At 31.4% G+C, this 22564-nt stretch overlaps 4 protein-coding genes across 6 annotated transcripts; all 4 read right to left on the reverse strand.

The window, feature by feature from the left end:
• Window positions 1-2307: 2307 nt before the first annotated feature.
• Window positions 2308-8054, reverse strand: LOC105775968 (uncharacterized). The gene is made up of 7 exons (XM_012598448.2): window positions 6277-8054; window positions 5720-6052; window positions 5093-5339; window positions 4872-5000; window positions 4037-4252; window positions 3821-3944; window positions 2308-2546 (listed from the first exon to the last, which is right to left on the reverse strand). The coding sequence occupies exons 1-7, from the start codon at window positions 8052-8054 to the stop codon at window positions 2308-2310; spliced, it is 3066 nt and encodes a 1021-aa protein (XP_012453902.1).
• Window positions 8055-9299: 1245 nt separating this feature from the next.
• LOC105777815 (ras-related protein RABE1c-like) lies at window positions 9300-12911 on the reverse strand. Of its 2 annotated transcripts, XM_052622161.1 has the most exons (9): window positions 12777-12911; window positions 12550-12685; window positions 11372-11444; window positions 10821-10921; window positions 10646-10711; window positions 10313-10410; window positions 10028-10090; window positions 9853-9945; window positions 9300-9706 (listed from the first exon to the last, which is right to left on the reverse strand). In XM_052622161.1, exons 2-9 carry the CDS (start codon window positions 12620-12622, stop codon window positions 9623-9625), a joined length of 651 nt encoding a protein of 216 aa, XP_052478121.1. In that variant the 5' UTR covers window positions 12623-12685; window positions 12777-12911; the 3' UTR covers window positions 9300-9622. The 2 variants fall into 2 exon arrangements, with proteins under 2 accessions (XP_052478121.1, XP_052478122.1); XM_052622162.1 differs by lacking the exon at window positions 10646-10711.
• Window positions 12912-15401: 2490 nt separating this feature from the next.
• Window positions 15402-17678, reverse strand: LOC128033842 (uncharacterized). Of its 2 annotated transcripts, none has more exons than XM_052622164.1 (2): window positions 17368-17678; window positions 15402-15823 (listed from the first exon to the last, which is right to left on the reverse strand). In XM_052622164.1, exons 1-2 carry the CDS (start codon window positions 17606-17608, stop codon window positions 15591-15593), a joined length of 474 nt encoding a protein of 157 aa, XP_052478124.1. In that variant the 5' UTR covers window positions 17609-17678; the 3' UTR covers window positions 15402-15590. The 2 variants fall into 2 exon arrangements, with proteins under 2 accessions (XP_052478124.1, XP_052478123.1); XM_052622163.1 differs by having other exon boundaries at window positions 15402-16184; window positions 17368-17674.
• Window positions 17679-20198: 2520 nt separating this feature from the next.
• On the reverse strand, window positions 20199-21637 carry LOC128034020 (ras-related protein RAB1BV-like). Its single transcript, XM_052622542.1, has 4 exons — window positions 21559-21637; window positions 21394-21459; window positions 21076-21173; window positions 20199-20288 (listed from the first exon to the last, which is right to left on the reverse strand). Exons 1-4 carry the CDS (start codon window positions 21635-21637, stop codon window positions 20199-20201), a joined length of 333 nt encoding a protein of 110 aa, XP_052478502.1.
• Between the last annotated feature and the right edge of the window lie 927 nt (window positions 21638-22564).

Below are 22564 nucleotides of genomic sequence, written 5' to 3' on the forward strand. Positions count from 1 at the left end.
GACCAGTTAAAGAGCTGAGGAGTTTTAGCCGAAAATCAACTGTTGTTTTGTCAAACATGTCACTCCTTAGTAGGCCAAAAAACCATCAAACATGTATACGATGAAACAACTCATGACCCAAGTAGAAAATTTGTTCTCGTTCTAACAAAACATGAAACAAGCAAGTCAAAACCTCCCAACAAAAGCTATTTAAAATTATATTTTTAATTTTTAATTTTTTTTCATATTTGATTTTTTTATGTCAATACTTTTTTTAATTTTTGTCATATCTTAAATTTTAGAATTTTTAAATAATTATTTTCATGTCAATATTATAATTTTTTATAATATTGTGTGTTATCTCCTAGTGACTACTATCAGCCATGTCAATACTATTAACAATCAAATTGATCAACTAACGATTTCCATTAACAAAAGGATCTATCTAATTGATTTTCTTATCATTAAGAACTCAATAGTGTGCATTTTTTAAGGGCACAATTGAATTTTTAATTTTGTTTTACTAGGAAATAGTAAATAGAAGTATTTCAGACTATTAAGAGTTTTAATGAAATAATAAAATAGTAAAAGTTTCAATAAATTTTGCCAACAATTTCTTGACCTAGTGATAAGAGTATTATGTTATAGACATGAGCATTATGTTGTTTCATAAGTGCTTGAATTTGATCTCAAGTAACCTCATTCCTAATTATATAAAAAAAATCAAGGTTACCCAAAATCCGAGTAACAGTCATGCAAATAAAATAAAGTTGTTATTCCAAATTAATTCTTAAAATGATATTCAATTTTATTGAAAGTATATCTTAAAATCACTTTTGAATTAATTAAATTACAAATTTCGTGTGATTCATTTTTAACTTAAAAGAGTTAGTCTTTTTCTGCATCAAATGTTCGGTTTCTAGTTATGAAAATATAAAAGGTTCTTCTCGTAAATAGAGGAAGTGTTACAAACAAGTAGACGAAATGAATTGAAAGCAGATAGAGAGGAAGATAAGAGAAGATCCGATAACATTATGGGCATGTAATGGTTGGTAAGGTGAAGAAAGACAAATTTCATTAAAGATAAACCTAAGAAAAGAAACACATCGAGAGAATTTTAAAGAGGGAACTTTGAGAGTTCAAAATGCTCAAAAAGTACCTTCAGAAAGACTTTTATTTATAGTTTCTAAAGAATGAGAGTTATAAAGCTAACATTTAATAGGAGTAATGAATGACATTTTTCAATTACAAAGACATGAATTTTTTTATTAATAAAGGTTTTAGTTAGAAACGGTGAATAGAGAATTTTTATTCATTATGTTTCCAAAAGAAGGGAGAAGCACTCAATGTTACATGAAAATGTTAAAAGAAAACTTCTCTGTTACCTCCATATCTGATCCACCAAGTCAAGCTCTTCGGAACATCTCAAGAATAAAGATAACTCAAGAACTCTGTCATATTCCGGAGTTACTTCCACTTCTTCTTCTTTGGTGAAGTAGTACCATGTAAAATATTTTTCGCAGAACATCTCTTGAAATGCAAGACAATGATTATTCCTGAACATGGGTTATTTTGATTTGTTTCAATCATGAGTTGTTCTCAACATAGAGGTTGTTCTGAACAAGAATTGTTCTATGGTAATGTTTTTTCTTGGAAGAGCTTGTTCTAAATAATGGTTTTCAAAAACACACAATTGTTCTAAATAGAAGTTATTCCAAACAACGGTCATTTTAAACTTAATTATTCTTGAAACATCATTATTCTAAACAAGAGATTTTCTAAACTTTAACTGTTCTCAACAAGAGTTATTCTCAAATAATACCTGCAATGGATAACAGTTATTGAAGCCCTATTCTAAATAAAATTATTTCAAACCTAACTATTCTTAAACAACGATTACTCTAAACAACAACTATTTTAAAGAATAATTATTCTTTTAAAACAACAACATTTCTATTTGTTTCCAACTTAATAACACAATTTCTTAAAACAATAACGAAAATTAAATATCTATAGGAAACATGTGAGAAAATTTATTCACTATTGACAAATCGACCTGTCAACCACCTTGCAGTCATTTATTGTAAAACATAAACAAAAAAAAAATTTAATTTCAGACTCTTTGACACAAATTAACATAAATCAATAAATGTCAATACAACTATTGGATCTCAAATCAAATAATTTGAAAGGGAAAAAAAAAACTCAAAACTTATGGGAAAACAAGAGAAGCAAAAGTTACCATTTCTAGGATTGTTGAATTCTCACCTGAAATGAGGAATTAACTGTTATAATAATTAGATATTAACAGGCTTTGAATGAGCTGCTTTAGTAAGGATACTTGATTGGCTCAGATTGCATTGCATGGTTTATAATATCAGCCTGTTCATTTTGATGAATCTGCAATAAACCGGTGGCGGTGGCGGCAGATGGTAGTCTTCCGACGTATTTGATGTCTTCTGTGGATCCCCTACCTAAGTTCCTCATGGCAGTCCAAAGGCGAGGAGCAACGTGGGTGTATGCACCCATGTTCATTGGCTCTTCTTGGCACCACACAATCTCAGCATCTGTTACAATAAAGAAATCAATGTTAACAGTTTCAAATTACTGACAAATAACATTTTTCTACCTTACCCGGATTTCAAAGTCAGTTATAAATATAGGTTTGATAAGGGTATGTTAGATTTTTCTATTTCTTTTATATATTATGAGTCTTTATAGTATCATGTCCTTATATCGGACCAGTCAATTTTGATTAGAACACGAAAATTTGACTTGATTAATCTAAACTCAAATTAATCCAAACTAATTTGATTGTAAAGAAAGTCAACAATTCAAACTCTTCCAAGTCTAATCCAAAATTGATGTAGACCTAAAACGATCCAAACTCAAAAAAAAACTAACCCAAAATGACGAGAATTGAAATAATCTGAACGAAAAACTCAAAATGACTCGAGCTTAAAGTAACTAGAACTTAAAATAATTTAGACCCATAATGACCAAACTTGAAATACTCAAATCTTAAACCCAAACTACCAAAACCTGGAATGGATCAAACTGGAAACAATTAGAATTTGAAATGACTCAAACCGAAAAAACAAAAACAAAAACTAGTGTTTTTTTACCGGTAAAGCTACATTACTCGAATTCAGGAGTGAGTACTCAATTACCTATATGTGTCTAATAAGGGTATTTTGATTTTTCTTTTATGTATTTTTATTGTGCTTAGAAGATAATATTATTATACTAGACCAATCAATTTTGATTCAAATATGAAAATTCGACTCCATCAACTTAAATCCAAGACAATTCAGTCCTATTTTATCAAAAGTCAACAATTCGAATCAATCCAATTCAAACTTAAAAATAAAAAAATAAAACTCAAACTTAAAATGATCAAAACTTAAATTGACTAGAACACGTAATGATCCAAACTCATAATGGTCTAACTTAAAACACTCGAACCTTAAACCTAAATAATCAAACCTTAAACCTTAAAGCTTAAACCTAAATTGAAATCAATCATGCCTTAAACAACTAGAATCAGAAACTAACACAAATCAATTTTACCCAAAAATTTTAAAATTCAAATTGTGTCTATCCATGTTAACCCCTCCGACCCAATTGACAAGTCTTCCTTACATCCATACTCAAATATATGTCACACATTTATGTTAAATACATTACTTCAATCTTTTCTACTAATTAGACGATCATACATACTCATATCTCATATCTATGTATCCAACTCAAAAATCAGACACCAACACTTAAAAGAATAAAGTGCCGAAGCAACACACCCATAAAAGGACTGATTGTCACATAAATTCACAGTACATACTTGGATAGCGCTTAAGCTCTCGTTGGATGAGATCAAAGGGGAAGGGACAAAGCTGTTCCACTCGACAAATCGCAATATCATCGGCCTTGAGCCTTTGACGCTCCTCATCAAGCTCATAATATATCTGAAAAAAAAAATACAAACATGAATTATAAACGACTTTTCAAATTCTTAATTAGATACAAGTTAATATGAAGAGTTAAACACTGTTGTTACCTTTCCAGAACAAAGAACCAGTCGCCTAACACCTTTCTCGAGATCCGAATGGTTGCTTTGGTCCTTTATAAGACGTTTAAATCTGGTTCCTTGTTTGTCAAATCCTTCATGGCCTTGAACGTCATCGAATTCCGATAAGTTTGATTTGCAGTTCTTGTAACGGAGCAAGTTCTTAGGTGCCATTACAATCAATGGCTTACGGAATTCCCTGTGCATCTGGAAATGAAAAAAACTCTATTTATTATTATACTATGATGCTTGGATGCAGAGTAAAAATGCAATTTTTACTATTGCTCAGATATATATATATATATATATATATATACTGAAATACTAGTGTCTGATACATATTTGAGCAAGAATATGGGATATCATCTTGAGAAACATGGAGAAAATTGAATATGCTAATGTCAAACATATACTTGTATGCTAGGTTGACAATCGGATTTGAATATATCTAATCAAATTATGGTTTTGATTTCTATAGTACACTCAACTAGACTTTAATTTGATATACTTATGTATTTTATTATTATTAATATTACACTTTAGTCAAAATAATTAACACCATTAAAAATTTCATTGCCGATTCATGTTGAATTTTTTAAAATTCGAAACTTGAAATTTCTAATATCATTTAAAAGTTCAAATGAATTTTTAAAGGTATTGTTTGATTGATCTTAATAACATTAATAATAGACAGATGATTAAATTATATCAAATTAAAATATATGAATATATTTGGTTAAAAATATAGGACTAAGTTCAATATAGTACAAGGATTAAAATTAAAATTTGACCTTTAACAAGAGTAAAGAAGAATGATCTAACTCACCTGTCGCCTTATAACATGGAAGTAATTTGCAGGAGTTGTAGTATTCACAACCTGCCAATTGCATTTCTGTATTTGTTTTCGATGCGTTGCATCCATTTCTGGAATTTCGTAAGGATTCTCATCGCTCATCTGCCATTATCCATATCAAACACATACCCGTATTATTATATATATATTCAACATGACTCGAATCTGAATAACATAGATCCTTGAATCCAAACCTGTAAGAACCGTTCGAGCCTTGCGCTCGAATGTTCGGGGCCTTGGCCGTCATATCCATGAGGAAGCAGTACTACAAGCCCCGTTTGACGAAGCCACTTAGACTCTCCACTGCTTAGGAACTGATCAAATATAACTTGTGCACCATTAGAGAAATCACCAAATTGAGCCTCCCATAGAACAATGGCGTCTGGATTTTCCATTGAGTATCCCAGTTCAAACCCGAGAACACCGAATTCCGAAAGCGAGCTGCCAACAATGATATATATTCCTCCATTAAAGCACCATATATGATGAATAAACCGGGTTCTCGCGATTTGACCATTGCCCCTATTTGCCCTTAAATCAAAGGACCTTGGCTCGAGCCAAGCCTATACATGGGAGAGACGTCTTAGAACCCGGTCGATACATCATACATATAGGACATCTAAATAGCTATTATAGTCCATCTATGTCAGTTTGAATTTTCGTTTTTCTTGAAATATTCTCATCTAACACGTCCTTAAATATAAATAAGGAGATATGACCCTTCAAATAACATACCCAGGTCAAATACGTACCAATTTCAACACACCTAAATTCGAGTTTATGGACAAAAATAGTACTAAAGGTTAACAAAATTTTTGTACCTGTTACTCACTGTAAACATCTCATCATTTTGGTTCTCCATGATATGGTCTAAAGGGCAATAAATTTTGCCTGTTTCTTGATCATGAACTATTGCATGCCGATGACTAAATGTGCCTCTTTCAACATCTTGGCCACTCAATCTAACGTGCTTACCTTCCACCAACAACGTCCCGAAAGCCAGTGCCTCCCCCATCGCCCAATCAAGGCCCTCCCCAGTTTCAATCATCTTCGCACGATCTTCGTACACCTTCTTCACTGCTCGATGCGGCTTGAAATCTTCAGGCAGAATTGTAATTGCTCTCCCAACCATCTTTAGTACATCCGGACACACCCTGTCGAAAACAAAGGGAAGTTAAAAATTGTAAGAGAACTTGTGACGGGATTCTGACGGAATTTCAAAATTTTGCGACGGGTACTGTCACTAAATTAGTGACAGTAGTGTTAAAAGAAAAACTGCCACTAGCTCCGTCACTAAATTTTAACCATGACGGGTTCTCCGTCACTGCTCAAACCCCAGGGTTTGAAAAACAACTCATCAATAACATATGTGCCGAACCCGGTGTTTCGGATTCGGGAAAGCTGTTCGGGCGATTTGAATCCTCTCCAATTAGTTGAAAGCCAGTCCCTTCTTTGTTGAACATAATCTTTACTACTCATAAACTCTTCATTGAGAATGGAATCAACTTTTTTATGCATCCTATCAATGTCTTCTTCAGTCACCTCTCCTGATTCCAAAAGCTTAGTTTTATAGATTTCAAGCGCTGAGGGATGCTTTTGGATGACCTTATACATGTTCGGTTGGGTGAAAAATGGTTCATCGATTTCGTTATGTCCGAATCTCCGATAACACACGATATCGACAACTACATCCGAATGGAAAGTCTGGCGCCATTGTGCTGCAAGCTCGCATACGTGTACGACTGCCTCTATGTCATCACCGTTAACATGAAAAATGGGAGCATTTAAGGCCTTGGCAACGTCAGTACAATACTGCGAAGATCGCCCAGCCCTCGGATCCGTCGTAAACGCCACTTGATTGTTCACTACAACGTGTATAGTTCCACCGGTAGTGTAATTTGGTAGTGCACTAAGGTGTAGAGTTTCATACACTACTCCTTGTCCAGCAAAGCTTCCATCGCCATGAATCAATACTGCCATGTTCTTAGTCCGATCCAAATCGTCCGAAAAGTATTGCTTCGCTCGAGTCTTTCCAATAACAACTGGGTCTACGGCTTCTAAATGACTCGGATTTGCAACCAAAGACAAATGAATCCTCTTCCCACCCCTAGTGGGACGATCATAAGAAGTTCCTAAATGGTACTTAACATCACCGGTGCCTGTATATAGCCCACTTTCATCTTCGAACTTTGAGTTCTTATCGAACTCACTGAATATCTGTCGTAACGGTTTCCGGAAAACATTACCCAAAACATTTAATCGGCCTCTATGAGACATTCCAACACATATACACTCGACCCCTAAATCCGCAGCTCGATCGAACATCTCCTTCATACCGGGAATCAATGTCTCCCCACCTTCGAGCCCGAATCTCTTAGCAGTTTTCATTTTTGTTGCCAAGAAACTCTCAAATTGTGTACTCCACATAAGTCTATCAAGAATTAGAACTCGGCGTTCCTTATTGTAATGCATAGGCGTCGGAGTTTCAATCTTTTCTCTTAACCAGTTACATTTCTCCCGTTCCTCGATGTGCATAAACTCGTACCCGATGCTCCCACAATAGGATTGCTCGAGACGGGTCAATATCGACCTGAGAGTCTGAACTGGTCGGTTTTCGGATAAAAATCCGGACATACTCCATACACCTATGAAGAATTCACGGTCGAGATCGCTTTCGGTAAAACCGTAGAATGCAGGGTCTAATTCATCAGGGACTTCCCTTTCTTCCAAGCCAAGGGGGTCTAATTTTGATTTCAAGTGACCATTAACTTGGTAGCCCCTTACAAGCAACATCAAGCGCATGCTTTCTTGTATTGTTTGGCCCGAAACTCCTGCCGGTCCCGATGCTTGTCCGATGAAATTCCTGAAGAAATTATCCCAGGATTCATCGACACTGTTCGGATCAGCTTCCCAAGCTCTTTGAAGTTCTTCCAAGTACACACTACTCGTCCCGTCAAGAAAGTTATCAGCTAGCCTCGAAAGCGGCACTGATCGCGGAACAGGTGACATTTTCTGCTTCGGATTGAAGACGGTGGAACGAAAACATCGACTCCGTAGATGAAAGATTTGGCTTCTTATTGCATATGATCCACTATGGGAAAGGGTTCTTTTGATTGCTAACTTTCCAATATATGAACTTGCTCTAAACCAAGCCATTGCTTTTGCCACAAGCAACCCCAAAAAGAATTGCAAAAAATAAATCTATCAGCAAAATCACTGAAGGAAATCAAGAAAAAAAAGTGATAATAATGGTGAAGTAATAATTTAGAACACTGAAATCACTGACATTTTTCAATAATTCAGAAAAAAAAAAAAAGAACCCAGTAATTAACTGAGTAACATTGAATGAGTTAATTTCTTTTTCTAAGTATGAAAAATAAAAATAAATTGAAAATTATAGTTCAAAGGATTAAGGAGATAAGTATGGGGTTGATAGTTAAGTGGTGCATTTTCCTCTATAAATGGAGACAGTTAGGGTCAAATGGTCACTTCTAAACTTAATTACCTTTGATTTTTTTCATTATTTTTAACAATCAAATAATTGAATTTTAATTTTATAAACAAGATTAAGATATCGATATTTTTAATGAGAATATTACATTCATGGTCAACTATTTAAAATTGATCATTTAAATCATGTCAATGTAAGTTGTCAAATCACTATTCCTCAAATATATTTGAGAAAACTACACGATTAGTCACGTAAGCTTTCATTTTATTTATCCAACTATAAAAATTACAAACTAATCACTAACGAATTAATGGCATGGCACATTAACTCAAAAGCTTAATATATAATTTAATTTAATTATTGAACTATAGCATGTAATGCATAATTATAATTATATTAATTTTTTATCGATAATAAATTTACAAAAAGTTATTTGTTGATCTAATGTAATTAATAGTTGATTCTGATTAAACATTAAAAGCATATTTATTTTCATTAATAGTTGAAGAGATCTATTATTGAAGGGATTCATTATATGATGTTGTGAACAAAATCAATGAACAAGAATAGATGATGAAGACTAGGGCACGGCAGAGTAGCAGTTTTAGAAGAGTGCCATGTCAAGACACACTAAAAGCTAACGGCTTGCACGAAAACTGCAAAGTGCTAGAATGGTAAAGAGCTACTCATGGAAGAATATATGCTGAGTTATAGATACATAGGTACCTCTTTTCACTACATAAGAGCTTCTTGCATTTCCTCTACCGTAATTGAACTATAGAACTTCTTAATTCCAATACATAAAAAGCAAATTACAATTCATATGAATTGAGCAAATTCACTTGTTGAAAGATTTGCACCTTACATCCAACCTCAACATATATATGACATGAATTAATGACTTCTGAAGACATTTCGAAGCATCACAACATAAAGCACACACATATATGTAACATGAATTAAGAACTTCCAGATTTTTTTATTTTTTATTTTCTTTTCAAGAGGGAAAAAAAACTTGAATTTAGATCATCTTACATAAAGCAAATACTTTTTTTTTTTTCAAAGCTATAAAGACAAATACTGAAATACATAACAAAGGGTCATTTGAGTTCAAGAAGAATAAAGCCTAAGCCTGGTAGTTGGAGAAAAAGAATCAACAGAAAAGTAAATACATGAATTCACCATAATGTCGTCACAATTCGATTTTACATTTGAGGGACTGCCAAAAGCCGAAGCTTCCACCAAGAATTTGGTACACTTTTGTTAATTCCTTTTAACCTCCGCAGCAACCCGACTTTTGAGCAGCTTGATCAACACTTGCAGCAGCGTCTTGTTGATTAATTTTTAGTGCCGTGGGCTGTAACCGAAAAACAAAGACAAGGAATCCATCATTTCGAACAAGCAGCAGTTGCAAGGGTTTATAACATTCCCATTTGTGTTGCCATCGACATGGTTACTTATGGTGAATCAAGAAAATTAAAAGGTTTTTAGAAGAGAGAATACCTCGGCCTTATTATCAGATTCAGTGAGCCTTTGTTTAATATCCCGGGCTATTGAGAAGAAAACCTCCTCAACATTCAAATTCGTCTTTGCACTCTGCAAATACATTATTTATCTTTTAGCCTAAAATAATTATCTGCAATACAAATATCTGCACAGCAGCTAACATTCGACTTACAGTTTCAAAGAACTTGATACCGTACTCATCAGCAAGAGCTTGACCCTTGGATGTAGGCACGGCCTGGAAAAGAGATCATTTCGAATTATTACTAGAGAAATGTCTGGCTCGTGTGAATGTGTAAAGGATATATAGATTCAGCCACAACTCGTCTTTTCATAGCACTTTATCATTACAAGAAGCTAGGTCAGTACCCAAAGTCAACAACAAAGAACACACACTCTAAACCCATGAACATAAACAAGAAAAGCAATTTCTATAAATAATCAGAAGGGAAATTCTAACCCTTTTGCTCTCATCCATGTCAGCCTTGTTCCCAACCAGTACCTTGTTGACATTGTCGGAAGCATGTTGTTCAATGTTGCGAATCCAATTCCTAATATCTGTACATGAACAGAAGCAGGTTTTATAACACTCGAAAGAGACATAGGAACCATTGAAAGAAACTCCATTCCAACCGAGGGAAATCCTAAGCCATCCATTGCAACTAAAGTACTGATAAAGGATGATCGACAACTAATTTCACTGCTTAAACCAATGAAAGACACAAGGCATAGAAATGACGGAAAACCACACAATAAGGAAAAAAAAACAGAATAAAGAAAATTGAGAAATTACTGTTGAAAGATGACTCATCAGTAACATCATAAACCAGCAAAATCCCCATGGCTCCACGATAGTAAGCTAGGAGAGCATGAATCCATCAGCAAAGTCAAGCATCAAGCTTAAATATACTTTTTGTACTAGAATGAAAAAGAAAACAGAAATGCAACCTGCATGGACTTAAAGATACCTGTCGTAATAGTTCGGAATCGCTCTTGACCAGCTGTGTCCCAGATTTGTAGTTTGATCCTCTTACCATCAAGCTCAATGGTTCTTATCTTAAAATCGATGCTGTCAAGGAAAATAAAATAGTTGAAAAGAGAAATATATATATTCAAAAAAGTTTTGAACCAAACTTCTATAACTTAGTATCAAATGAGTAGATTCCTCGACCATAAATAAGGCAGAGAAACGAGTGAAGCAGCAGAAGTGCCATGATAGTTCAAAAAGCACCCTCTGGAAGAGTATATACTAGTATTCACATTGAATAACAATTACCAAGGGATTGCTTAAAACAGATAAATAAAAAAACTGAGATTATGGAACTGTAAACTCCACTCTATCCCTATAATGTTGCAGTTCTATTGGAATGAAACCAAGCAAAGCAAAACATCTTGAATTCTCCCCTGTTAATAAGCCCTTTAATGCTACATGGTTAAAGTGCTCCTCTCTGCATTCACGCTTCTCAAATCGTGAAACAATTTTAGCATATAATTTTCAAGAGTTGCCAGGGAGACAAACCCAATGGTCGTTATGAAACTAGTGGTAAAGGAGCCATCAGAAAATCGTAAAAGAAGACAACTCTTTCCCACACCTGCATAAACATAAGAAAGTCAGTCAGGAAATTATCGAAGCTTGAAGACAAACAACATAGCATATTATTTGCCTACCATGCTGGAATTGACAAATGATGCATGAAAACGAAATCCAGAGGAAATTCTAAGAATTCATCTTTAAACTAAAATAAAATTTTGTTTTTGACGAAATTCATATTAAAAAGTAGCTTTTAATGCATGAACAGAAATGATCAATTTCATCATTGTAAGGTGTAAGGTGCAGATTCGAACAAGAAAGCCTACTATCTACCACATTGTGAGTTTACATGTTAGCATACACCATTTCGCCAAGGTGTTCATGGAACTACACAGAGACACAAATGAGCATAGCTCACAGACACCTCACGTTCAACAATGCAGCCCATTTACAACTACGCCAATTTCATATGTTAAAGCACAAGTTCACAACATATAACCATAAGCAAGTCTCAACATCAAGATTCTATATCACAGACACTATGATTAAGAAAATCAACGAAGCCTGCCCCTGACTTTTACGATACCAAAACTCATGAATCAAATATATCAATCCAAGCCAGCTAATTCCCATTTCTGCGAAGTGCAGAAGACTTGCCAACTAACCATTTACTATAGAATCCTAAAACAGCCCATATGATCAAACACTATTTACACATAACATGGGCCATGGCTAGTGAGAAGCATAAATTAATTACTCAAAAAAAAACCCACTACCCACTGATCAGAAGGCAAAAATAAAAAATAAAAAGGACCCTACTAACCCAGAATTTGATAGTTTTCTATGTTACAATCAAACAAAGCCTCCTCCACGTTATTCCAATCCAAACTCACCATATCTAATGAATAGTGAACAACGTAGCCTAAATCAAAATTAGAATAAAACCCAGTCCTTAGAAACCAAAGAAAAGCTCAAAAACAAAAATCAATCTGATCTCAAACCAAGAAACGTATAGTATCTAGTCTATTTAACTATAAAAATTCTAAATACCCATCGAAAACTAACAACAGATTTCAAAAAATTCTGAGTACCCATGTTTTATTTTCCAGTTATAACAATAAAAATCATTACTTCAACAGAAAAAAAAAGGGAAAAAAAAAACTTACCACTATCACCAATTAAAAGAAGCTTAATGAGGTAATCATAATCAGCACGAGCTCTAGCTGGTGGTGCAGCCATTGATCCTCAAAAACCACGCACAAAAAACCCAATTCAAAAATATATAATAATATATCCTCTTATCTGCGTTAAAATATATACATCAATTTCAAAACGAAATAAAAGAAAATTGTGAAATCAGATCAAGGAAAGGAAAGGAAGCGAGAGAAAGAACCTGAGACGCTGAAGATAGCACAGCACATGCGAGAGAGAAAGAGAGAGTCCAATGAATATGGGGAATTTCCCTTTCATGTTTCTTCACTTTTTTTTTTTTTTTTGATACTATTGTCACTTAGTCACGGTTCGGTTCCTCCAATGTAATTGGTTGGAACAGCTGGTTTATATAGGTTTGGCCTCACTGGATTTCAACATTCAAATATTAGAACCCCGGGTTCATTTTTTAAAATTTATAATATAATATATTATAATTTTTTTATATATTATGTAATTAATAATATATAAAAATTATTAAATTTATAGTAATATAATACTACTGTATATAATGTAAACATTAAATATTTGTTAAGACGTGGGTAGATATAAATATTTCCAAAAGAAATTTAAAATAATATGACCGACCTAAAATAAGTTTGAATTAGTCATGAATTTGAGTAAAATTTTATATTTATATTTAGATCGAATCAAACTTTTGCAAGCATAAAGTGTACTATTATCATACTAAGCCCGATCTAAACTCAAACCAACCTCATCCATTAACAACTCTAACAATTAGCTTAATTAAATAATTTTCTTAATATCAAATTGATCAATATTTAGCGCATCGTCGATAAAATATTTTAATTCCACAAATAAGGTTCAAATAATGCCACATATTTTGTTTTATTTATAAATTTTATTTTTACTATACCATTACAGGTATTTGGTTTACAGAAATATAAAACAGTAATATGATATTATCAATAATGTTAAGATTTCGAAATATAGTGAATAATTTCAATGTCACATTTTCCTTAAATAAAGCTTCTAAAATTTTGGATAATTTTATCCTTTGCTTTTATTATATTAATTAATTTCATCTTTTCTATGCAAATAAAACTACTATTTTTATTTTCCCAAAATTCATCTTAATTCTATTCAAAATTTATTAGTATTTTATCAAAGTACATTTCAAGTTTTAATATAAACAGGGTATAGGCGAGAAAATTTTTTAAGGGTTGAAAAGAAATTTTAATTTTTAATAGTCTATATCTTTATAATTTTTAAAAGATTAATTAAATTTTTATAATTTTAGGGGGTCAAAGTGTAATTTTCCTTTTACTAATTTCAAATTTTAAAATTTTCTAAATGGCCAAATTAACAATTTTCTATTTTAGTGGGGGCTTGGGACCCTAACAGCCCCTAGATTCGGCTCTGAACATAGATATGTGTATATATATATAAGATAATATTTTTAAAATTTTGATTTCACTTCCATTTTCATAAATAAATGTTGTCAAATTGACTAAAACTAAGACATATAAAAAGGTTATTATAATTAGGTTAAATTGTTAAATAAAAAATTCAATTGTTGTTAAGTAGAATTTAATGTAATAAAATGAATTTTATAATTTATGATCATTTATGAAATTTGAGATTAAAAATATTAAAAGAATTAAATTAGTTAAAAATAAAATAAATTATATAATAAGAACAATTTAATAAAATATGTTTATAGGTAATTTTTCTTTCACACTATTGATAATGTACTAAATAAGTTTTTATATCAAATATATTAAAATGTTTTTTTAATAGAATAGTTTTAAATTTTAAACTAGACAAACAATATTTTAAACAAAAAAATTGAAGAATGGATAGAAATGTACAGTAAATAAAAATAATTCATTATCAAATTTTCAATTTTGTAAAATTGAGAAAAATATTTTATAATTTTTCAAAAAAAAAGAAATTAGTTCCTACAATCCCTATATGTTTGTGTATTAAAGCGCCATAAATGGGCTTGAAATTTCCTTTGGGCCTTTAAATACTTTAAATTTTGTTCATGATGCCATTTCGTTGCATGTTTTCTTCTTCTTCTTTTTTAAATTTTTGTAATTTGTTAGTAACTTTTATATAATTTTATTTTCTAATAATTTTATATAATTTTATTATTTTAAAATTTTAATATTTTTCTATAAGTTTCCTATTTGTTTTATAATTCCTAAAAAATTATAATATTTTAATAATTTTTATTAACACTAATTTTGAAATTCTGTCTAGAATTGTTATAATTTATCTAGAATTTAAAAACAATTTAATAGTTTTTAAAAATTATAACTTTTAAATAATTATTTTTAAAATCCACATCAAACACCTTATCAATAGTTACGTGGTCACTTAATAAATCATAAAAGATTTTAACATAACACTATATTCCAAGAGTTTAATTAGATGTAAGACATAATTCAAGAAATTAATTAAGGGTTATTATTTATTAACAATTTAATAATTTTTTAATAATCTTACTATTGCTTTTCATTTAAGCCAACTTTTTTGTTAAAACAAATGCTTGAATTAAACACTTAATTAAAACTTTTTAAAAAGAACTATATGAAAATACGCAATAACATACCAAATGCTTGCATCTGGATTTGGAAAATGGATTTTTTATTTTATTTTTATTTTTATTCTAAGATAAAATAATGGAATGTTAATAAAATTAGAAGGAAAAAAAGTTGCGCACACAAAAGAAAATTTCACAACCAAAACAATGATAACTTGGAAAATGGAGATTCAGGAATCACCATAGCATTAAATTGCACTCATTAATTAGTGGTAACATTTATAAATCATATAACTGAGATTACATTAAAGCTGTACAAAGTAAATTTTATTATGCAAACATTTTGTACATTATTAAATTATGACTTAAAACAAGGAAATCATATGTACTTACAAAGAAGACGATGAAAAAAACCTAAACAACTAACAACTTTTTGCTGTGATCATCAGCAACCTCTGCATCAATTGACTGTCAAAGCAACAGTATTCATTATGCCGATCTGAAGTATTGGAAGGTTGTGCTGCATTTCCAGTGGATAATGTATTTGCATTCTGCATCCAAACACTCAAGAGCCAAATCCATGCAACGATGACCACATTTGTGACATTCAGGATAATCATAAACCTTCTCCACAATCATGAGAGTGTGTGGATGATCACTTTCTTTGATTTTGATCCCACGCTTGAGAAATGGTTCACCTCTCAAAATACAAGAAAGGTGTGCTGAGTTATCACAAATTGGACAATGGTAAAACCAAGTATTAGGGCTTCTTTCTTTTTCACAGACATCACAATAATGATATTGTGAATAATCATTATCTTCATGGTAGGTGAGGATCAAACAATGTCTGTCTGATTTGTGCCAAGTTGTTTGTGGTAGTAAAGTGGCACATTGATCATGTACATTAAAATTGCAAACCTTGCAGCTATATACTGCATAATCATCAGTACTGCCACCGCAAGCATTACAGTACCCCCCAAGATACCTGAGGTACGAGAGAAGAAGGTGTTCGTGTCCTCCGCTCATGCAAGAGAAAGCAATTCCAACACATCGGACACAAAAATGGTCTTTGCACAAAAATACCTTGCATTTGTAGGCAAAACCACTACTTAGGTGACCACAATTTGAGCATATAAAAATGCAATTTGGAGTAAGGACAAAGGGATCTTGGTGAAAACTACCCAGAATTTGCTTCTTCCTAGGTAACTCAGCACAAGATTTGTGGAGAAAAATTCACATTCTAAACAACAATAAAAGGAAGTCAAGATGAGTTCACTGCAGCCATCACAATACCTTCGTTCGTTCACTTCATCACTTAATACTAAACTATGTTGATGGCTAAAATGTTCTATCTCCACATTTATCATTTTTTCTCCAACTTTGATCATATTACGAACAGAAAAGCTTGGATTCATAGTACCCACTTCCAACATTAGATTAAGCAGATTATCCAAATCATCTTTTGATATTTTGTAATAACATCGAGCATCCTCTAATGCACAATTCACATGGATAATGAACTTGCACTTAGAGCAATTGTAACTCCCACAAGCCATGTTCACCTCCTCGTGACAAATTGGACAATCATGTGTTGTACACTCATTGTCTACCACAAAGTATTTATGAGAAATAGGATGGTCGTGCCATAGGCTTTTGATGAAGCGTGGCAATGAAATGCATTTCTTATGGACCATTAAGCTACATGTTGAGCAATTATAAGAAACATAGTTTCCTAAAGTGCCACATACATCACAATTGAATGACCATTCTCTTAAACACCTAGTGAATGGATGTTCATGAGTACTTGGATCCTCAATAATGGGTGGTGGTGACACACATTCAATGCGAAGGACAAACTTGCAAATCGAACAACAATAAACCAATCCTCTATGTTGGATTTCAAAGCATATTTTGCAAGGGAGATGATCACTGTTAAATTGTAACAAAAGAGAATGGTGACGGTGGGAAAGGTGACTAATTTCAAGAGGTAAATCAGAACATTTTTTATGCAAGTAAAATCCAGAATCAGGAGAGATGTAATCAGAACCTAATAAGGACTTTTGACATGCAAAACATAGAACTCTGTTGAGTTCTTGAGAATGACATTCAGAAGAGATGGATTTGTCTTGAAGAACAAGCTCTCTAGAGTCTTTCACAATAAATTTGTATGATAGAAAAGCACATTTGATGTGAAAGTCTAAATTACAAGAACAATGATAAACAAACTTCTCACATCTGTTATTGCAGAAATTACAAATAGTGTTACCTTCAACATATGGAGAGCTTTTCATAAGCTTAAGGTTATGTTGGCGATGAAAGGGGTGGTTCATCTCAACAGGTGCCTCAGCACAGTTCTTGTCAAGATGAAACCCACAGTCCACGCAACTAAACCTTGGACCTGACACCAACTCCCCACACGCACAACAATAAACCTCCTCACTTTCATGGCTTCTCCCATCATTGAAAACCAGAGGATGAACATGGCTAAAATGTGGAAGAACTTCCATCTCTCTCTCCTTTCTTTCTATGTAAGTTTGTAGGTGTGATAGTTGTTGATGATTTTGCAAAACCAGAAGCCCATATATATACTTCAAAATTTTCTTAATGCTTCGATTTAAACTATAAATTATTTTTGAAAGAAACTTCTAACCCATGTTTTCTTTTTTTTCAGATTACTATAAAGAAACTTTACTTTATTTTTATTTTTGGAATAATTTTACATTTAAGAAAAGAATTTTACTTTACTCAATCTTCAAGTTTATGTTTGTACTAAACAATTTAAATAAACTATCAAGAACTGTAATATATCTTTTTATAGGAATGAACTCTTCTTTATATGTCTAAATAGGCATAACTTGTCCAAAACTATAATATGATTCTGTTTAAACCTATTTTGTGGTTGTTAAAAGTAAAGTAATAAGAAAAAAATTATGAAAAACAAAATATAAGCGCATTTTTTGTAAAAACAATTTGTATTGCTTTTATCTTTTGTGAGTAAAGTAAAAATCTCGTCTCATTATTCAACTCCCTTTATTGGTCTTAGACTTGACAAAATAAGTTCGAGCCTAAAAGTTTATCCATGTCAATCCGAATCTATAACAATTCGAGTTCAAGAAAGTCCGAGCTCGTAATAGATCCAAGTCCGAAAAAATTCAAGCCTGATAGAACCCGAACCTGTAGTAGACTCGAGCCCAATACAAATATGGCCCGAGCCCGAAATAAATTTGACTCAAAGCCCGAAAAAGTTAGATTTTATAACTGAACAACCATAATAGATATTAATAATTAATATAATTTTATGATATTATTTAAAATATAAATAAATGAAAATTCTTTTTTTTTTTGAAAATGTATTCATAAGCATTGCATATTTATATTAAAATTTTTGATAAAAAGTAATTAATAGTAACTTTTATGTTAAATTATAAAATGAAATAAATTTTAAAATATTAATTTAATATGTAACATTTTAATACTATAATTATATATGTAATATAATTATATAAAATTAATAATTATTAAACCTATAAAATTAAAATTTAATGATAACATAATAATATATTATATAACCATTATCGAAACCAAAATTGATTACCTAACTTGACCTTAAGCCAATTTACTAAATTAGTATATTATTAATACATAAAATAATAATATATTATAATGTATTACTATTACTAAAACTATTAATACATATATAACTATTATTATAATATAGATTATAATAAAAATATAATATTACATGATATTACAATGTTTAATCATTGATGCATATATATAAACTATTAACATATTATATGATATGATATAGCATTATATAATATAATAAGAGGTTAACTTTTAAATGTATGAAAAGTATAGTGACTTAGATCGTATTTTAACTAGTATTATTATAATATAGATTATAATATAGATTATAATAAAAGATATGGTATTACATGATACTATAACGTTTAATCATTTATGCATATATATATAAACTATTAATATATGATATGATATAATATTATATGATATAGTAGGAGGATAACTTTCAAATTTAAAAAGTATAGGGATTTAGAATATATTTTAACTAGTATAATAAATAATAATATATGATAATATTTATCTTTTAGTAAGGGTAATGTTTAAATCCTCAAATTTCTTCCTTTCCAAGTAATTTTTTCTTTTATCCCTTTCTTGCTGTTTTATTTTTGAAAGGTATAAATTCTTTTCTTTTTCTTTTCTTTTTCTAAGTTGGAATATAAGAATATGGTATTGAATAAATCAAAGAAGAGATTTTCATTAAGTAGTGATTGAAATTAAGATTTTAAAATTTAAATTTAAATTTTAAAAATGTGTAAATTGAGTAGTAAATTATTTAGACATATAATATTGATGATAATTTTTATTCCATGAATTTTCTAGAGACCTGTTTAATAATGAATTTGAAATCCTTAAAGTATGTTTGAATTTCATAAATCCATGGGTTTATACGCTATTGATATATATTAAATTGAATCCCAATTATTTTGTCCATAATATATGATTTTTTTTTACCGTTTATACAATAAATGAAATCCAAATCCAAATTTTCAACTAGAGCATGTCTTTTTATCTAAAGATTTTCTCTCAAATTACATTCTATGAAATTAAAAATTTAGAACTTAAAAATTAAAAGTATTAGGTGTATAATATAGGGCCTATAATTATGATATATTAGAAAGGAAAAAATGGATAAAAGACTAGATTAAAACGCACTAAGATATAAACATTCTCAATTATAATAGATATATTAAAAAATTATGACAAGAGGACGGGTAGATACTAAAGGGGGCAAAGGTCCTAATCCTTTTACCATCGAGGGAGGGAGTATTTATAGAAGTCCGTTTGTTATATAGTATGATGTGTCAGGCCGTTATAAAAGATATACTAATACAGCGTAGTCAAGTGCGGACATAGTGGGCCCAAGTAGTACAAAGTTGTTATTTTTTAGTGGAATCTAATAGTTGTTAAAACACGTCCACACTTAAAGATGCGTTTGTACCTAAAAGGCGGGTGCCTAATAAGATAACCTGTTAAGCGAATGGCCTGTGAAAGTGGGTGGACAAGGCCCACTTAAGGAGTAGGAGGCCTGAGTTCTTTGCTGAGAGCAAGGGGAGGGATAGGTGGAGAGAGTGCGGGAGACTTGGCTTGAGAAGATGTAAACTAAAAAAACTAAGGATACCAAGTTAAGAAAAAATCATAAAAAATTGTAAGTACCAAATTGGTAGAAAGTTTCAAATGTGAATGAATATTTAAGCTTAAATAATTAACATTTTTAAAAAATAAGAATTTATATTTATAAATACATATTTAAGAAATTATGAAGTATATAACTGAATAAAACAAATCTAAAGTAACTGCGAATTTTGATATTTGAATTATATTACCTAAAGATGAAAATTTTATTATTGGCAAAAACAAAAAATAATTGTAACATTTTAATTTTGTCAACTGGGCATATATAAACTTATTCATGGGTCAGGTTATCTACTCAGGTCTGAAGGCTCGTTTGACATTTGAGAAGTTTTATGTAAAAATATTAGGCTTGAAAAATGAGTTTAGGTAAAAAAATTAGGTCCATTTAAAATATGGGTCAGGTTCGGGCTTGAACATTCAAGGCCCGAGCCCTGCCCAACCCATTTTTAATTTTATAATACTTTATATTATGTTATTTTTATATATTTATAACACATTTCAAAAATAAATCTATACTAAATATATAATACTACTCTAATATAAACATTAAAATAATGTTAAGATAAATGTAAATAAAAATTCAATAAATACAAAATATATATAAATTTATTAAATATTAAATTAAAATAATATAAATAATTTTTTAAAAATTCAAAAACAATATAGACGAGTTTAAAATAGATCACACACTCTAAACCCATGAACATCAACAAGAAAAGCAATTTCTATAAATAATCAGAAGGGAAATTCTAACCCTTTTGCTCTCATCCATGTCAGCCTTGTTCCCAACCAGTATCTTGTTGACATTGTCGGAAGCATGTTGTTCAATGTTGCGAATCCAATTCCTAATATCTGTACATGAACAGAAGCAGGTTTTATAACACTCGATAGAGACATAGGAACCATTGAAAGAAATTCCATTCCAACCGAGGGAGATCCTAAGCCATCCACTGCAACAAAAACACTGATAAAGGATGATCGACAACTAATTTCACTGCTTAAACCAATGAAAGACACAAGGCATAGAAATGATGGAAAACCTCACAATAAGGGAAAAAAAATGAGAAATTACTGTTGAAAGATGACTCATCAGTAACATCATAAACCAGCAAAATCCCCATGGCTCCACGATAGTAAGCTGGAAGAGCAAGAATCCATCAGCAAAGTCAAGCATCAAGCTTAAATATACTTTTTGTACTAGAATGAAAAAGAAAACAGAAATGCAACCTGCATGGACTTAAAGATACCTGTCGTAATAGTTCAGAATCGCTCTTGACCAGCTGTGTCCCAGATTTGTAGTTTGATCCTCTTACCATCAAGCTCAATTGTTCTTACCTTAAAATCGATGCTGTCAAGGAAAATAAAATAGTTGAAAAGAGAAATATATATATTCAAAAAAGTTTTGAACCAAACTTCTATAACTTAGTATCAAATGAGTAGATGCCTCAACCATAAATAAGGCAGAGAAACGAGTGAAGCAGCAGAAGTGCCATAATAGTTCAAAAAGCACCCTTTGGAAGAGTATATACTAGAATTCACATTGAATAACAATTACCAAGGGATTGCTTAAAACAGATAAATAAACAAATTGAGATTATGGTACTGCAAACTCCACTCTACCCCTATTATGTTGCAGTTCTATTGGAATGAAACCAAGCAAAGCAAAACATCTTGAATTCTCCCCTGTTAATAGGCCCTTTAATGCTACATGGTTAAAGTGCTCCTCTCTGCATTCACGCTTCTCAAATCGTGAAACAATTTTAACATATAATTTTCAAGAGTTGCCAGGGAGACAAACCCAATGGTCGTTATGAAACTAGTGGTAAAGGAGCCATCAGAAAATCGTAAAAGAAGACAACTCTTTCCCACACCTGCATAAACATAAGAAAGTCACAGTCAGGAAAATACTGAAGCTTGAAGACAACCAACATAGCATATTATTCGCCTACCATGCTGGAATTGACAAATGATGCATGAAAACGAAATCCAGAGGAAATTCTAAGAATTCATCTTTAAACTAAAATAAAATTTTGTTTTTGACGAAATTCATATTAAAAAGTAGCTTTTAATGCATGAACAGAAATGATCAATTTCATCATTGTAAGGTGTAAGGTGCAGATTCGAACAAGAAAGCCTACTATCTACCACATTGTGAGTTTACATGTTAGCATACACCATTTCGCCAAGGTGTTCATTGAACTACCCAGAGACACAAATGAGCATAGCTCACAGACACCTCACGT

This window comes from Gossypium raimondii, chromosome 10 (assembly GCF_025698545.1).
Source record: "Gossypium raimondii isolate GPD5lz chromosome 10, ASM2569854v1, whole genome shotgun sequence".
NCBI lineage: Eukaryota > Viridiplantae > Streptophyta > Magnoliopsida > Malvales > Malvaceae > Gossypium > Gossypium raimondii.

Excerpts from the sequence above, each read along its gene's own strand:
- LOC105775968 (XM_012598448.2), bottom strand. The coding sequence starts at position 8,054 with ATGGCTTGGTTTAGAGCAAGTTCATATATTGGAAAGTTAGCAATCAAA. Across the intron at positions 6,053-6,276 it reads TCCCGAATCCGAAACACCGG|GGTGTGTCCGGATGTACTAA; the intron begins GTTCGGCACATA and ends TGTTTTCGACAG. Across the intron at positions 2,547-3,820 it reads AGAGCTTAAGCGCTATCCAA|ATGCTGAGATTGTGTGGTGC; the intron begins GTATGTACTGTG and ends TTATTGTAACAG.
- LOC105777815 (XM_052622161.1), bottom strand. The coding sequence starts at position 12,622 with ATGGCTGCACCACCAGCTAGAGCTCGTGCTGATTATGATTACCTCATT. Across the intron at positions 11,445-12,549 it reads TCTTTTAATTGGTGATAGTG|GTGTGGGAAAGAGTTGTCTT; the intron begins GTAAGTTTTTTT and ends ATGTTTATGCAG. Across the intron at positions 10,091-10,312 it reads ACATGGATGAGAGCAAAAGG|GCCGTGCCTACATCCAAGGG; the intron begins GTTAGAATTTCC and ends TCTCTTTTCCAG.
- LOC128034020 (XM_052622542.1), bottom strand. The coding sequence starts at position 21,637 with ATGGTAAGAGGATCAAACTACAAATCTGGGACACAGCTGGTCAAGAGC. Across the intron at positions 21,460-21,558 it reads ATTACGACAGGTATCTTTAA|CTTACTATCGTGGAGCCATG; the intron begins GTCCATGCAGGT and ends TTGCTCTTCCAG. Across the intron at positions 21,174-21,393 it reads TGATGAGTCATCTTTCAACA|ATATTAGGAATTGGATTCGC; the intron begins GTAATTTCTCAT and ends GTTCATGTACAG.